We start from the raw sequence: 18,096 nt of genomic DNA on the forward strand, positions 1-18,096 counted from the left end.
CTGCCTTCAGCCCAGATCATGATCCACGGTCCTGGGACCAAGCCCCAGGGAGCCTGCTTCCTCTTCTCTCTCTGCCTGCCTCTCTGCCTATTTGTGATCTCTGTCTGTCAAATAATTAAATAAAATCTTAAATAAATAAACACACAGTGGGGCACCTGGGTGGCTCAGCAGTTAAGCATCTGACTCTTGGTTTTAGTTCAGTTCATGATCTCTTGGTAATGGGATAGTCCCCAATGTCAATCTCTGTGCTCAGCATAGAGTCTGCTTCAGAGTCTCTATCCCTCTCTCTCCCACTGACACTCACTATCTCAAATAAATAAATAAATAAATAAATAAAATATTTTTAAAAAAACCACACACACACACACAAACTGCCAGATCTTTCTCAAAGTGGTCATAGCATTTTAGGCTTCCACCAAGAATATATGAGTGGTTGCTCCATATCCTTGCCAACATTTGATACTGTCAGTCTTTTTAGTGTTAGCCATTGTGTTGTAGGTGATTAGTTAACACTTCTGAGTTGCAATGATTTATAGATTATTATAGCACAAGAATAACTGAAACGTACATAAAAAAGGACAATATTAAGAAAAATTACAATATTATAAATTCTATATAGAATTTTTATATAAACCTTTTCCCACTTTCTAGAAGTCACATGATTGAAATTACACTCCTTTTTATAAATTTTAACTTTAATGTATTTTATTTTAATTAATTAAAATTAATTTAATTATTTTATTTAATTCTAGGAGTTAACATACAGTGTTAAATTAGCTTTAGGTGTACAATACAATCGTTCAACAATTCTATACATTACTTAGTGCTCATTGTGATAGGGTACTCTTAATTCCCTTCACCTATTTCACCCATTCCTCTACCCAGCTCCCCTTTAGTAACTGAGTTTGTTCTCTATATTTAAGAGTTTGTTTTTTAGTTTGCCTTTTCTTTCATTTTGTTTCTTAAATTCCACATGGACAAAGTCATATATTTGTCTTTCTCTGATAGACATATTCCACTTAGCATTATACCCTCTAGATCCATCCATGTTGTTGAATTTTACAAGATTTTGTTCTTTTTCTTGGTTGAGTAATATTTCTGTGTGTGTTTGTGTGCATACACACATATATACCACATCTTCTTTATCCATTCACCTTTCGATGGACATTTGAGCTGCTTCCATAATTTGGCCATTGTAAATAATGCTGTAATAAACAAAGGGGTCTACATATCTTTTCAAATTAATGTTTTTTTTTAACTCTTTGGGTAAATACTCACTAGAAAATATACTTCCATTTAGTTGTCTTAGGAATCAATTATGCCGTCATATATTAGCACTTTTACTTAGGAAACTGAGGTCAAAATACTAACTTTTCCTTCTGTTCATCTCTTATTACTTAATAACTTCAACAATTCATGGCTCCCCTAACAATCGGTAATTCAGGATTAATAATAGGAATTGAAACACGTTTGTTAAACAGAATGCTGTGGAAGTCTCCCTTTAAAACCTAACTCCTAAAATAACAAAACAAAACAAAAACAAAAACAAAAACAAAACCTAACTCCTATTTTCTATTACTAAAAGAATGTCTTCACCTTTCCCAACATAATTCCATTTTGGAATTGTAGTTAACGTCTTTCAGTTCAGTTCTAGGGGGACAAGAGCAGCATCTGATGCCACCCTTTAAAATACAAACAAAAACACACCTTGGTACAATTACATATTCTGAATTAGCTTGTAAAAGCTGCATGGCTACCCTAGAAGTAAGAGTAAATCATTACTTGGATATATTAGGACCATTTCCCATCGGGTATGCCTACGTAAGTGATGCCATTAGAGAACTCAGCCCGTGATTATCCCAGTCAGTAAACTGCCATCTGCCGATGACAAATACTAGCAAGAGCAGCTTGTGGAATCCACCAGCAGTGCTTGAACAGGCAACCAGCTTCAGAAATGGCCAGATCTCTCTTTTCACGTACTTGTACCTGCACATATATGCCTAGCAGCAGCCAGGGCCTACACAGCTGTTTTTTATTTTCCTCCTACACAAATGCCAGCAGCGGGGCACAAAGTTTTAAGAAATGCTTCTGAAGTAGCCCAATGTCACTATACCATAGAGTGATAAATAAGCTTCCGTTCAGTGAAAGAAAAGGATCCTCAAGTATCCTTCCACCAGAAACTAGATGTCCAACTGTAATTTTAATACACATATATCTTATTAATACCACTCTGCAAAGCACAGGTTTGTTTCTCTTATGTTTTCTAAAATGTTTTCCTTACTGAAAACATAGATATTTATATAAAAAGGAAAAAACCCCACAGCACACAATTAACTATTTTGGCATGCTGTGCTGTGGTACCAGCAAGGAGATCAAGCAGGGCCAGGGGAGTCGTACATGGGCTAAGTCAACTGCACTCGCACTGCAAATGCTATTCAGCTAATGACTACTACTACTCTATAGAGCCACCCGAAACTGAATGTGTTCCGCAAAATGAGTTGTTTCCTCAACTTTGGTCTGTCTGCTCTTCATTTCAACAGCTGTCACCCATATGGCTACAAAAGGTATGGGTATGATAGTGCTGAAAATGAAGGAAAGTATCTCTCTAACTTTAAATGAAACCTTTACTATATATGCTGAGGCAATTTCAAAGAAACAGTGGGGAAAGATTAAGAAAAACGTGGGTAAGGAGGAATTAGGGGACGTCCTTGGAGAGTATGAAAAATGATTATTAAGCCACTGTAAGTTTCACTATAGATTAGGAAAACTCTCCAACAATTATCAATGGGGACAAGAACAAACAGGTATATACCTGGTAGAAGGGAATACGTATTTTCCTTACTCTTGCTTGCCTGTTTTCCAAATTTTCTATTTTCTACTATCTACTATTCTACCATATAAGTATTTTAATAATAATAGTTATTCTGCAAATAAAACTTTTTTAAAAAAGAAAAAGAAAACCTCGCACTTTAAGAAACACTGAGAAGAACATTTAAGCTATGACAATGTTACTCTTCTTCATAGTAACCCATTTTCTCATGCTTGCACCTAAACTGTAGAGATGTGTGTGTGTCCGGGGGTGTGTGTGTACAATTCCTTGTCCAAAAGCATCGTACAAAATAAATACACAAACCATGCACGTAAACATCTCACTAAGTAACCATCATTACAAAAAAGATTTGATAAAATAAAATCAGAGTCCTTTTACTGATAGCTCATTACCAAAATCAAGGTAACTGTACTTTTTGGGTGCCAATCTCTGCTAAGAAGCAATTATTATCTCCCCCAAAAAACAAAAGTCCAGGACAAGATGGTATCACTGGTAAATTCTACTGAACGTTTGAAGAAAAATTAATACCAATCTCCTCAACTCTTCCAAAAAATAGAAGAGGACAGAACAATTCCAAACTCATTTTATGAGGCTGGTATTACCCTGATACCAAAACCAGACAAGGACACCACAAGAAAAAATTAGAGGACAACACTCCAATAAACATGGATGCAAAAATCCTCAGCAAAACATCAGCAAACCTAATTAAATGGCATGTTAAAAAATTATAGATCATGATCAAATGGGATTCATTTCAGGTATGTCAGGATGGTTCAACTCCACAAACCAATCGATGTGATGTGATAAACCATATAAAGAGAATGAAAGGTAAAGATCACCTCATCATCTCAACAGAGATGATCATGTGACAGAAATCCCATGTGGCAAAGTTCAATATCCATTTATGATAAAAACTCTCAACAAAGACAATACAGAAAGAATGTACCCTCCACGTAATAAAGGCCAGACAGGACAAGTCCATTGCTAACATCACATTCAACAATGAAAAGCTGAAAGCTTTTTCTTCTAAAATCAGGAACAAAACAAAGATGCCCATTCTTGACACTTTAAACCAACAGAGTATTGAAGTCCTGGCGAGAGCAATTAGGAAAGAGGAAAAATAAAGACACCTAAATTGGAAGTGAAGAAGTAAAACTATCACTAAATGCAGATGACCTGGTATTTTATATATAGAACCTTAAAGACTCCACCAGAAAACTGTTAGAATAAGCAAAATCGGTAAAGTGACAGGATATAAAATTATACAAAAAAATCTGTATATATTAATAATGAACTATCATGGAGACATTAAGAAAACAATCCCATTTATAACAGTATCAGAAAAAATAAAATACCTAGGAATAAATTCAATCAAGAAAATGAAAGCCCAGATAAAACTATAGAAATTGATGAAACACACAAATAAATGAAAAAATACTCAATGCTTTAGATTAGAAGAATATTGTGAAAATAACCATACGACTCAAACCAACATACAGATTCAATGTAATCCCTATTGAAATTCTAGTGCCTATTTTTTCACAGAAATAGAACAAATTTTCCTAAAATTTGTAACCACAAAAAATTCTGAATAGCCAGAGCAATCTTGAGAAAGAAGGAAAAAGCTGGACGCACCATACTTCCTGATTTTAAGCTATATTACAAGGCTACAGTAATCATAACAGTATGGTACTGGCATAAAAAGAGACCAGTAGATGAATGCAACAAAATATGGCACCCAGAAAAAACCCACGCCTATATGGTCAATTACTTTACAACAAAGAAGCCAAGTATATACATAATGGGGACAAGACAGTCTCTTCAATAAATGCTGTTTGAAAAACTATAGACAGCCAAATGTGAAAGAATACAAATGAACCTCTGTCTTACAGCATATACAAAAATTAACTCAAAATTAACTACAACTCTTAGAAGAAAACATAGGTGATAAGCTCCCTGACATTTGTCTTGGTGATGATTTTTTGGATCTGACACCAAAAGTAATGGTAACAAAAGCAAAAATAAACAAGTGGGATTATATCAAACTAAAAAGTTTCTGTACAGCAAAAGAAACAACCAACAGAATGAAAACATAACTGATGGAATAGGAGAAAATATTTGTAAATCATGTATCTGATAAGCAGTTAATATCTAAAATTACACAAAGAACTCTTAACAACTCAATAGCAAAAAACCCCAAACAATCCAATTTAAAAATAGACAGAAGCTCTGAATAGAAATTTTTCCAAAGATGACATATAGATGGCCACAGACACATGAAAAGATGCTCAACATCACTAATCATTGGGGAAATGCAAATAAAAAACACAAAGAGATATTACTTTATGCCTGATGGAATGGCTAGTATCAAGAAAATTAGAAATAACAAGTATTGGCAAGAATGTGGAGAAAAGGGAACCCCTGTGCACTGTTGGTGGCAATGTAAATTGGTGCAGCCACGGTGGAAAACAATATGGAGGCTCCTCAAAAAATTAAACATAGAAATACTGTATGATCCAGCAATTCTACCTCTGGGTATTTATCTGAAGAAAATAAAAATACTAATTCAAAAATATATATGCACCCATCTTCACTGCAGTATTGTTTATGATAGCCAAGGTATGGAAATAATCTAAGTATTCACTGAAGAATGATGCATAAAGAAAATGTGTGTACATGCACACACACACAAATACTATTCAGCCATAAAAATGGAATCTTGCCATTTGCAACACCGTGGATGAACCCTGAGGCTATTATGCTAAGTGAATTAAGTCAGACAAAGACAAATACTGTATGATCTCACTTATAAGTCAGCAATCAGCTGCTCTCATGTTTTAGAATTAATACCATGATTTCTGTAAAATCATTCAACTGCATTATAACAAAACAATCCTACTGAGTTTCTTTTGAAAAATCATCTTATTATGAGTCCTAGAATAGGACTCTGACTTTTTACATGTGAAACCTACTTCTTTTGTCAACTATATGGTTTAAACAAAAATGATCTATGAAATGCTCTTCACCAAGAAGGAAAAAATTATGGTTCTATCAGAACTTTATCTTTTCAGAGAAACAACTTAGTAAAGACTAATGGCTTTTAGATCATATAAGTATGATTTTCAACCATAGGTAACCACTTACCCTTATCCAAATTGTATATATTATCTCTGAAACTTTCTGAACTCCAGTTTCTTAAATGCAAAGTGGTGACCTCATGGGATTACTGTCATAATTAACAGCTGAATGAAGGCTTAAAGCTCCTAGCAAAGTGACAGCCAGAGTAGTCACTCAAATGGTAGTTATTATAATGATTAATATTGGCAGTTCTACTCTTCTGCCCATTCTGTTTCACAGCCAAATGGAAGGCAGTTTTAACAGTGAAAAAATTAAAGCCTCTAGGGTGATACACTTAAATTACTGAAAATAGTTTACTTTTTTGCCCCTCCAGATCAATATTATATTCTAGGAGAGGGAAGAGCAGACTCCCTACTGAGTAAGGAGCCCGATGCAGGGTCAATCCCAGGACGCTGAGATCATGATCTGAGCCAAAGGCAGAGGCTCAACCGACTGACTGAGCCACCCAGGTGCCCTAATATTATATTCTAATTGAACAGGAAAAGACCACCTTTCCCTTTCCCCTTTTTAGAATAAAATGAATACACTCAACACTTCTCAAAATGAAATCTTTTGAGAAGCACTTCTCAAAATGAAAGCTATTCTAAGTGTGCCCACTGCAAACACGAATATGGTAAAGGTACAGTCTGCAGAATTGAGGAACACCGTAAAATGCACCAAGACATTCCTTTTTTTTTTTTTTTTTAAGATTTTATCTTAGAAAAAAAATAGAGAGCACAAGTAGGCAGAGCAGCAGGCACAGGCAGGCTCCCTGCTAAGCAGGGAACCAGACACAGGTCCTGACCCCAGGACCCTGAGATCATGAGCCGAGCTGAAGGCAGACACCCAACCAACTGAGTCACCCAGGCACCCCCACCAAGACATTTCTGACGAGCAAGCAGATTTGTTAAATAATTATTAAATCCGTGTAATTTGTACTATAATATTCCCTAATAACCAAGTTGTTTAGCAAAATTTAAAATGAACTAAATACATATTCTTCCATGGTTGTACTGTATTTGCCAGATCACAGGAACCTAGTAAAAAAGTTATTGAGATGATTAAATTTTTATTATGTTTAGCTATCCCTTTAAAAAAGCAAAAACAACAGGGTCATGATTTATAGTAAAAAAAAAAAGTCAGATAATCCTTTTTTCAATAATTTTAACCAGCTGAGAAAACCGTATATGGTAATACATGTTCTTCAAGATATAAACACTTTTTTAAGGTAATACAATTACCTTAGTGAGATCAGCAACCAGATTAAAAACTGAATTTCAAAAAGAAGAGCAAATTAAAACAAATTTTGAGCTAATGTAAATCAAGGTACAGAAGAGTATATGTGTATTTATTTATTAGTATTTTTTAAAGGATTTTATTTATTTATTTTGAAAGAGAGAGATCACAAGCAGGCAGAGAGAGAAGGGGAAGCAGGCTCCCTGCTGAGCAGAAAGCCCGATATGGGGCTTGATCCCAGGACCCTGAGACCATGACCCAAGCTGAAGGCAGAGGCTTTAACCCACTGAGGCGCCCCATATTTATTAGTATTTTTAATCCAAGGGGCTTGAACTCAGGTATGCACTCACTTTGTCTAAGATTGAGACCTGAGCTGAAATCAAGAGTCAGACATCAAGAGACTAAGTCATGAAGGCACCCCAAGAACAGTATGTGTTTTAAAACATCTGTCTGTACAGATACACACGAGTTTATTATATGCACAAAATATGTCTAGAGGGATATACCAAAAACCAACAGTAGTCAACTCTGAAGGAACTGGGACTGGAACATAATTCTGAGGCTTGTTTTTCATAAAATATCTATTTGTGCAGATTGAGGTTTTTTCTTTTTTTAATTTGTTTATTTATTTATTTATTTATTTATTTATTTTATTATTTTTTTTGTTGTTGTTTTTTTTTTTCCAATTTATTTATTTTCAGAAAAACAGTATTCATTATTTTTTCACCACACCCAGTGCTCCATGCAAGCTGTGCCCTCTATAATACCCACCACCTGGTACCCCAACCTCCCACCCCCCCACCACTTCAAACCCCTCAGATTGTTTTTCAGAGTCCATAGTCTCTCATGGTTCATCTCCCCTTCCAAGTTACCCAAAAGCACATACCCTCCCCAATGTCCATAACCCTACCCCCCTTCTCCCAACCCCCCTCCCCCCAGCAACCCACAGTTTGTTTCGTGAGATTAAGAGTCACTTATGGTTTGTCTCCCTCCCTATCCCATCTTGTTTCATGGATTCTTCTCCTACCCACTTAAGCCCCCATGTTGCATCACCACTCCCTCATATCAGGGAGATCATATGATAGTTGTCTTTCTCCGCTTGACTTATTTCGCTAAGCATGATACGCTCTAGTTCCATCCATGTTGTCGCAAATGGCAAGATTTCGTTTCTTTTGATGGCTGCATAGTATTCCATTGTGTATATATACCACATCTTCTTGATCCATTCATCTGTTGATGGACATCTAGGCTCTTTCCATAGTTTGGCTATTGTGGACATTGCTGCTATAAACATTCGGGTGCACGTGCCCCTTTGGATCACTACGTTTGTATCTTTAGGGTAAATTCCCAGTAGTGCAATTGCTGGGTCATAGGGCAGTTCTATTTTCAACATTTTGAGGAACCTCCATGCTGTTTTCCAGAGCGGTTGCACCAGCTTGCATTCCCACCAACAGTGTAGGAGGGTTCCCCTTTCTCCGCATCCTCGCCAGCATCTGTCATTTCCTGACTTGTTGATTTTAGCCATTCTGACTGGTGTGAGGTGATATCTCATTGTGGTTTTGATTTGTATTTCCCTGATGCCGAGTGATATGGAGCACTTTTTCATGTGTCTATTGGCCATCTGGATGTCTTCTTTGCAGAAACGTCTGTTCATGTCCTCTGCCCATTTCTTGATTGGATTATTTGTTCTTAGGGTGTTGAGTTTGTTAAGTTCTTTATAGATTTTGGACACTAGTCCTTTATCTGATATGTCATTTGCAAATATCTTCTCCCATTCTGTCAGTTGTCTTTTGGTTTTGTTAACTGTTCCTTTGCTGTGCAAAAGCTTTTGATTTTGATGAAATCCCAAAAGTTCATTTTTGCCCTTCCTTCCCTTGCCTTTGGCGATGTTCCTAGGAAGATGTTGCTGCGGCTGAGGTCGAAGAGGTTGCTGCCTGTGTTCTCCTCTAGGATTTTGATGGATGCCTTTCTCACGTTGAGGTCCTTAATCCATTTTGAATCTATTTTTGTGTGTGGTGTAAGGAAATGGTCCAATTTCATTTTTCTGCACGTGGCTGTCCAATTTTCCCAACACCATTTATTGAAGAGGCTGTCTTTTTTCCATTGGACATTCTTTCCTGCTTTGTCGAAGATTAGTTGACCATAGAGTTGAGGGTCTATTTCTGGGCTCTCTATTCTGTTCCATTGGTCTATGTGTCTGTTTTTGTGCCAGTACCATGCTCTCTTGATGATGACAGCTTTGTAATAAAGCTTGAAGTCTGGAATTGTGATGCCACCAACTTTGGCTTTCTTTTTCAATATCCCTTTTGCTATTCGAGGTCTTTTCTGGTTCCATATAAATTTTAAAATTATTTGTTCCATTTCTTTGAAAAAGATGGATGGTACTTTGATAGGAATTGCATTAAATGTGTAGATTGCTTTAGGTAGCATAGACATTTTCACAATATTTATTCTTCCAATCCAGGAGCATGGAACATTTTTCCATTTCTTTGTGTCTTCCTCAATTTCTTTCATGAGTACTTTATAGTTTTCTGAGTATAGATTCTGTGCCTCTTTGGTTAGGTTTATTCCTAGGTATCTTATGGTTTGGGGTGCAATTGTAAATGGGATTGACTCCTTAATTTCTCTTTCTTCTGTCTTGTTGTTGGTGTAGAGAAATGCAACTGATTTCTGTGCATTGATCTTATATCCTGACACTTTACAGAATTCCTGTATAAGTTCTAGCAGTTTTGGAGTGGAGTCTTTTGGGTTTTCCACATAGAGTATCATATCATCTGCGAAGAGTGATAATTTGACTTCTTCTTTGCCGATTTGGATGCCTTTAATTTCCTTTTGTTGTCTGATTGCTGAGGCTAGGACTTCTAGTACTATGTTGAATAGCAGTGGTGAGAATGGACATCCCTGCCGTGTTCCTGACCTTAGTGGAAAAGCTTTCAGTTTTTCTCCATTGAGAATGATATTTGCAGTGGGTTTTTCATAGATGGCTTTGATGATATTGAGGTATGTGCCCTCTATCCCTACACTTTGAAGGGTTTTGATCAGGAAGGGATGCTGTACTTTGTCAAATGCTTTTTCAGCATCTATTGAGAGTATCATATGGTTCTTGTTCTTTCTTTTATTGATGTGTTGTATCACATTGACTGATTTGCGGATGTTGAACCAACCTTGCAGCCCTGGGATAAATCCCACTTGGTCGTGGTGAATAATCCTTTTAATGTACTGTTGAATCCTATTGGCTAGTACTTTGGTGAGAATTTTTGCATCTGTGTTCATCAAGGATATTGGTCTATAGCTCTCTTTTTTGATGGGATCCTTGTCTGGTTTTGGGATCAAGGTGATGCTGGCCTCATAAAATGAGTTTGGGAGTTTTCCTTCCATTTCTATTTTTTGGAACAGTTTCAGGAGAATAGGAATTAGTTCTTCTTTAAATGTTTGGTAGAATTCCCCCGGGAAGCCATCTGGCCCTGGGCTTTTGTTTGTTTGGAGATTTTTAATGACTGTTTCAATCTCCTTACTGGTTATGGGTCTGTTCAGGCTTTCTATTTCTTCCTGGTTCAATTTTGGTAGTTTATATGTTTCTAGGAATGCATCCATTTCTTCCAGATTGTCAAATTTGTTGGCGTAGAGTTGCTCATAGTATGTTCTTATAATAGTTTGTATTTCTTTGGTGTTAGTTGTGATCTCTCCTCTTTCATTCATGATTTTATTTATTTGGGTCCTTTCTCTTTTCTTTTTGATAAGTCTGGCCAAGGGTTTATCAATTTTATTAATTCTTTCAAAGAACCAGCTCCTAGTTTGGTTGATTTGTTCTATTGTTTTTTTGGTTTCTATTTCATTGATTTCTGCTCTGATCTTTATGATTTCTCTTCTCCTGCTGGGCTTAGGGTTTCTTTCTTGTTCTTTCTCCAGCTCCTTTAGGTGTAGGGTTAGGTTGTGTACCTGAGACCTTTCTTGTTTCTTGAGAAAAGCTTGTACCGCTATATATTTTCCTCTCAGGACTGCCTTTGTTGTGTCCCACAGATTTTGAACCGTTGTATTTTCATTATCATTTGTTTCCATGATTTTTTTCAATTCTTCTTTAATTTCCCGGTTGACCCATTCATTCTTTAGAAGGATGCTGTTTAGTCTCCATGTATTTGTGTTCTTTCCAGACTTCCTTTTGTGGTTGAGTTCTAGCTTCAGAGCATTGTGGTCTGAAAATATGCAGGGAATGATCCCAATCTTTTGATACTGGTTGAGTCCTGATTTAGGACCGAGGATGTGATCTATTCTGGAGAATGTTCCATGTGCACTAGAGAAAAATGTGTATTCTGTTGCTTTGGGATGAAATGTTCTGAATATATCTGTGATGTCCATCTCATCCAGTGTATCATTTAAGGCCTTTATTTCCCTGTTGATCTTTTGCTTGGATGATCTGTCCATTTCAGTGAGGGGAGTGTTAAAGTCCCCTACTATTATTGTATTATTGTTGATGTGTTTCTTTGATTTTGTTATTAATTGGTTTATATAGTTGGCTGCTCCCACATTGGGGGCATAGATATTTAAAATTGTTAGATCTTCTTGTTGGACAGACCTTTTGAGTATGATATAGTGTCCTTCCTCATCTCTTATTATAGTCTTTGGCTTAAAATCTAAGTGATCTGATATAAGGATTGCCACTCCTGCTTTTTTCTGATGTCCATTAGCATGGTAAATTCTTTTCCACCCCCTCACTTTAAGTCTGGAGGTGTCTTCGGGTTTAAAATGGGTTTCTTGGAGGCAACATATAGATGGGTTTTGTTTTTTTATCCATTCTGATACCCTGTGTCTTTTGATTGGGGCATTTAGCCCATTAACATTCAGGGTAACTATTGAGAGATATGATTTTAGTGCCATTGTATTGCCTGTAAGGTGACTGTTATTGTATATTGTCTCTGTTCCTTTCTGATCTACCACTTGTAGGCTCTCTCTTTGCTTAGAGGACCCCTTTCAGTATTTCCTGTAGAGCTGGTTTGGTGTTTGCAAATTCTTTCAGTTTTAGTTTGTCCTGGAAGCTTTTAATCTCTCCTTCTATTTTCAATGATAGCCTAGCTGGATATAGTATTCTTGGCTGCATGTTTTTCTCATTTAGTGCTCTGAAAATGTCATGCCAGCTCTTTCTGGCCTGCCAGGTCTCTGTGGATAAGTCAGCTGCCAATCTAATACTTTTACCATTGTATGTTACAGACTTCTTTTCCCGGGCTGCTTTCAGGATTTTCTCTTTGTCACTAAGGCTTGTAAATTTTACTATTAGGTGACGGGGTGTGGGCCTATTCTTATTGATTTTGAGGGGCGTTCTCTGAACCTCCTGAATTTTGATGCTCGTTCCCTTTGCCATATTGGGGAAATTCTCCCCAATAATTCTCTCCAGTATACCTTCTGCTCCCCTCTCTCTTTCTTCTTCTTCTGGAATCCCAATTATTCTAATGTTGTTTCGTCTTATGGTGTCACTTATCTCTCGAATTCTCCCCTCATGGTCCAGTAGCTGTTTGTCCCTCTTTTGCTCGGCTTCTTTATTCTCTCTCATTTGGTCTTCTATATCGCTAATTCTTTCTTCTGCCTCATTTATCCTAGCAGTGAGAGCCTCCATTTTTGATTGAACTTCATTAATAGCTTTTTTGATTTCAACTTGGTTGGATTTTAGTTCTTTTATTTCTCCGAAAGGGCTTTTATATCTCTGGATAGGGTTTCTCTAATATCTTCCATGCCTTTTTCAAGCCTGGCTATAACCTTGAGAACTGTCATTTTGAACTCTAGATCTGACATATTACCAATGTCTGTATTGATTAGGTCCCTAGCCTTCGGTACTGCCTCTTGTTCTTTTTTTTGTTGTGAATTTTTCTGCCTTGTCATTTTGTCCAGCTAAGAGTATATGAAGGAGCAAGTAAAATACTAAAAGGGTGGCAACAATCCCAGGAAAATATGCTTTAACTAAATCAGAAGAGATCCCAAATCGTGAGGGGGGATTTCTCCTCCCTCACGATTGGGTGAGGGATCTCCTCTGATTGGGATCTCCTTTGATTGGGATCTCCCAATCTCTTCTGATTGGGATCTCTTCTGATTTGGGGATAAAAAGAGGTTCAAAAAGAAAGAAAGAAAGAAAAAAAAGAAAAAAAGAATTAAAAAAAAGAGATTGAATTAAAAATTCAATCAAGAATTTAAAAAAGAATTAAGAAAAAAAAAGATTGAAGAGATTAGGATCTCTTCTGATTTGGGGATAAAAAGAGGTTCAAAAAGAAAGAAAGAAAAAAAAGAAAAAAAAGAATTAAAAAAAAGAAAATGAATGAAGTTAAGTACAAAAAAGAAAAAAATATATATATATTAGATAATCTAGTTAAAAAACGTTAAAAAAGAAAAGGGTAAAAGTTATAAAAATTTTTAGCAGAAGAAGTGAAAAAAAAATGAAAAAGAAAAAAATTAAATTAACTGCAAGACTAAAAAATCACAGGCAGAAAGCCATGAGTTCTGTGGTTTGTTTTCTCCTCCTCTGGAATTCTGCTGCTCTCTCCTTGGTATTGAAACTGCACTCCTTGGTAGGTGAACTTGGTCTTGCCTGGATTTCTTGTTGATCTTCTGGGGGAGGGGCCTGTTGTAGTGATTCTCAAGTGTCTTTGCCCCAGGCGGAATTACACCGCCCTTACCAGGGGCCGGGCTGAGTGATCTGCTCGGCTTTGCTTTCAGGAGCTTTTGTTCCCTGAGCGCTTTCCGTAGAGTTCCGGAGGACGGGAACACAAATGGCGGCCTCCTGGTCTCCGGCCCGGAGGAGCCGAGACCCCGGGGCCCCGCTCCCCTGTGCGCCCTCAGCGAACAGCTCCTAGTAACTCGCGTCTGTCTAACCTCCCGCCGCGCTCCGAGCTCACCGAGCCTGCGGCCGGTTCAAGGCAACTCCGAGCTGCGAGCTTACTGTTGGCTCTGTCTCTGCAGCCGGCTTTCCCGTTCCAATATCCGCAAGCTCTGCGACACTCAGACACCCCCGATCCTTCTGTGACCCCACGGGACCTGAGGTCACGCCGACCCCGTGTGGGCTTCGCCCCGGTTTAGCCTCCGGAGCGATGTCCCTCAGCGGAGCAGACTTTTAAAAGTCCTGATTTTGTGCTCCGCTGCTCCGCCGCTTGCCGGGAGCCGGCCCCTCCCCTTGCGGTCTATCTTCCCGTCGCTTTGGATTCACTTCTCCGCCAGTCCTACCTTTCAGAAAGTGGTTGTTTTTCTGTTTCTAGAATTGCTGTTCTTCTTCTCTTCGATCTGCCGATGGATTTGCAGGTGTTTGCAATCTTTAGATAAGCTCTCTAGCTGATCTCCTGCTAGCTGAAGTAGTCTCAGCCTGCTACTTCTCCGCCATCTTGACTCCTTCCTGTTTATTTATTTTTAAGTGATCTCTGCACCCGGTGTGGAGCTCAAACCACCCGAGATCAAGAGTCCCATGCTCGGCCCGCCCGCCTGCTCCCCTGCTAGCTTGCGCTTTTGCTAGCGCTCTCCTGGCGGATGGAAGAGGCCAGCCTGCGGCTGGAAGGGAGGCAGAGGCTCGGCTCAGGGGGAACGAGGTTGCGGCGGCGGTGGTGGTGGTGGGAAGATGTCGGGCGAGGCCAGCAGCAGGAGCAAACTATTGCCGAGGACCTGGTCGGGACCCAGTAGAAGATGGGGGGCGACATCGCCAACCGGGTACTTCGGTCTTTGGTGGAAGCATCCTGCTCAGGTGTGTCGGTGCCGAGCCTGTGTGAGGAAGGTGACGCCATGATTATGGAAGAGACAGGGAACATTTTCAAGAAAGAAAAAGAAATGAAAAAAGCTATTGCCTTTCCCACCCGCATTTCAGTAAATAACTGTGTATGTCACTTCTCCCCTTTGAAGAGCGACCAGGACTATATTCTCAAGGAAGGTGACTTGGTAAAAATTGACCATGGGGTCCATGTGGATGGCTTCATCGCTAATGTGGCTCACACTTTTGTGGTTGACGTAGCTCAGGGGACCCAAGTAACAGGGCGGAAAGCAGATGTCATTAAGGCAGCTCACCTTTGTGCTGAAGCTGCCCTGTGCCTGGTCAAACCTGGAAACCAGAACACACAAGTGACAGAAACCTGGAACAAGGTTGTCCACTCGTTTAATTGCACACCAATAGAAGGTATGTTGTCTCATCAGTTGAAGCAGCATGTCATCGACGGAGAGAAAACAATTATCCAGAATCCCACAGATCAGCAGAAGGACCATGAAAAAGTTGAATTTGAGGTACATGAAGTATATGCCGTGGATGTTCTTGTTAGCTCAGGAGAGGGCAAGGCCAAGGATGTGGGACAGAGAACCACCATTTACAAACGAGACCCTTCTAAACAGTATGGCCTGAAAATGAAAACTTCACGTGCCTTCTTCAGTGAGGTTGAAAGGTGTTTTGATGCCATGCCATTTACTTTAAGAGCATTTGAAGATGAGAAGAAGGCCCGCATGGGTGTGGTGGAGTGCGCCAAACATGAACTGCTGCAGCCATTTAATGTTCTCTATGAGAAGGAGGGTGAATTTGTTGCCCAGTTTAAATTTACAGTCCTGCTCATGCCCAGTGGCCCCATGCGGATAACCAGTGGTCCCTTTGAACCTGACCTCTACAAGTCTGAGATGGAGGTCCAAGATGCAGAGCTAAAGGCCCTCCTCCAGAGTTCTGCAAGTCGGAAAACCCAGAAAAAGAAAAAAAAGAAGGCCTCCAAGACTGCAGAGAATGCCACCAGTGGGGAAACATTAGAAGAGAATGAAGCTGGGGACTGAGGTGGGTCTCATCTCCCCAGCTTGCTGCTCCTGCCTCACCCCCCTCCCACCACACCCCAGGCTCTGTGAAGTGCAGTTAGTCTTCACCCAGGACCGCCAACAGAGCAGGGTCTCCCTGCCCCCATCCCTGTCCCCACCCCAACCCCTTCCAACAACAACCAGCTCCAACTGACTCTGGTCTTGGGAGGCCAGGCTTCCCAACCACTGAAGACTACTTTAAATAGAAAAGAGAAATTGAATAATAAAATCACGAGTCAAAAAAAAAAAAAGTCACATGCTCTTCCAAATGAGCCCACCAGGCGCCCCTGCACAGGCTGACTTTAAAATGTATTGAAGTATACCATGGTAGAAGCATATACTAAGGGAAATAAAGTTGAACATAGCCAGCTTGGCTAGGATTATACACGGCTAAAATTAAAAAACAAAGTAAGCCAACCGGACATTGTCATCAGAAATAACAAAATTATGGAGTACTAAAAGTGAAGTGGTGTGCCCAAGATGCTTTTTCCTCATTGTCTCGTTTCAAAAATAAGTAAAACATAAGCTTAAATATTAAGTATTGTATTATCTGCAAAGTGAGTGCATACCGTAAAAATAGGAGAAATGCGGTTACCACATAATAAAAATGTAAGAATTCTGCTGCAAGACACATACACAGTTTATGCCTATTCTATTCAAACTCATTGAAATGCCCAGTGTTGTAACACACTTCCAAGAATCAAGATAACATACAACTGTAATAACACCCACAAAGATAGGCGCATCTGAATTTTCTTGTATTCACTTCCACTCCTGCTGCTTAAGGGAAATCTGCTGTTGCATTCTTTGTTTCTAAAAATGCATCACAACGTCAACTGATGAGTCATGAGTCACACTCCAAAGTCTTATGTACCAAAGAAAGCAGGGAACAAAAGTCCTAGACATCAATTTTAAAGATGTTTAATCAGCTAAGTTACAAATGAGGAGTTCTTTATAAGGTGACACAGATGACAGTTTTTGGAAGAGATATGAGAAACTTGACAGTAAAGCTGCAAATTCTATAATGATTGATAAAATCATTTGCGCTTGTTCCCTCCTAATAACTGGTAGGGTTTGTTTTTGTTGACTCAGAACATACAAATAGTAATTTCTGCTGAGATACTGACAGGTACAAACTCAACAAACTCTCAGCTTCATGAAAAAAGACATTATCTGAGAAATGACTTGCCAGATGCCTTGCTTCTCCTCTAAATTCCTTCCTACTTTTGCTGTTTAGCAATTTCACTGAGGACGAAACCTCCAGGAAGGATAAGGCAAAGGGCAGGAACCAGAGATGCCACTATTTGTTTCTCTGTGGCAGTATTAATTAAAAGCTTTCCTGGTGAGGAAGACAAACTAATGGCTGAAAGGAAATGTGAAGACCAGGTGTAGATTTCAGTCACCAGTGTAACAGACTATTAAGATCTGACCTTATCATCTTATTTTCTTCCAGGCATGTCATTATCCTTTACATTAATCTGCTTACCTGTTCATTGTTTCTCTCTCTTCCCAGCCCCCACAGCATGTAAACTCCTTAGGAACAGGGATCCCCCTTTTCTTGTTGTTTGCTATATTGTTGCCCTCCAGAACAGCGCCTGGCACATAACAGGCATTCAATAAATAGCCAGTGTTGGGGGGTGGCCCAATACATAATCATTACTTAACTATCTCAGGCCTGGCACAATCACAAATAGGCTATTATTTTTCACTAGAGACTGCTCTTTACCTATAATGTAAAATAATAATTACACCAACACCTTGCCATGAGATTCTATGCCTAAGTTTTACTATTTAAATATCATATTTGTATCAAAATATAGTAATTATGATAAAATGATTGCCTGATTAATCTCAATTTCTGAGAACAAGAACTTCTATGATTCACTCTCATATCTCAAATATCTAGAATGGTACACAAGTACAGAGCAGATATTCAAATATTTGAATAAATGATTTTAAAAGAATTTTAACTGCTGGCATTATTAGCCATTTTCTATTTTCTTTACATAATTTAGTATTTCCTAAATTTTCTACACCTAACATTCCTATAATCAAAAAAAAATAGTGTTAGAAGAAAAAAGGAAACTAATGTACTCTTATACCCCAATGTTCTTGATAATGTATGC

At 38.6% G+C, this 18,096-nt stretch overlaps 2 protein-coding genes across 2 annotated transcripts in view; one reads left to right on the forward strand and one right to left on the reverse strand.

Moving 5' to 3' along the window:
• Positions 1-18,096, reverse strand: part of LOC122906968 (ubiquitin carboxyl-terminal hydrolase 12-like) — a 233,103-nt gene that overhangs the window by 69,043 nt on the left and 145,964 nt on the right. The gene's annotated exons all lie outside the window — the stretch shown is intronic.
• LOC122906963 (proliferation-associated protein 2G4-like) lies at positions 14,800-15,979 on the forward strand. Its single transcript, XM_044249479.1, has one exon. The coding sequence runs from the start codon at positions 14,837-14,839 to the stop codon at positions 15,950-15,952; it is 1,116 nt and encodes a 371-aa protein (XP_044105414.1). The 5' UTR covers positions 14,800-14,836; the 3' UTR covers positions 15,953-15,979.

Source organism: Neovison vison, chromosome 5 (assembly GCF_020171115.1).
Source record: "Neovison vison isolate M4711 chromosome 5, ASM_NN_V1, whole genome shotgun sequence".
NCBI classification, from domain to species: domain Eukaryota; kingdom Metazoa; phylum Chordata; class Mammalia; order Carnivora; family Mustelidae; genus Neogale; species Neogale vison.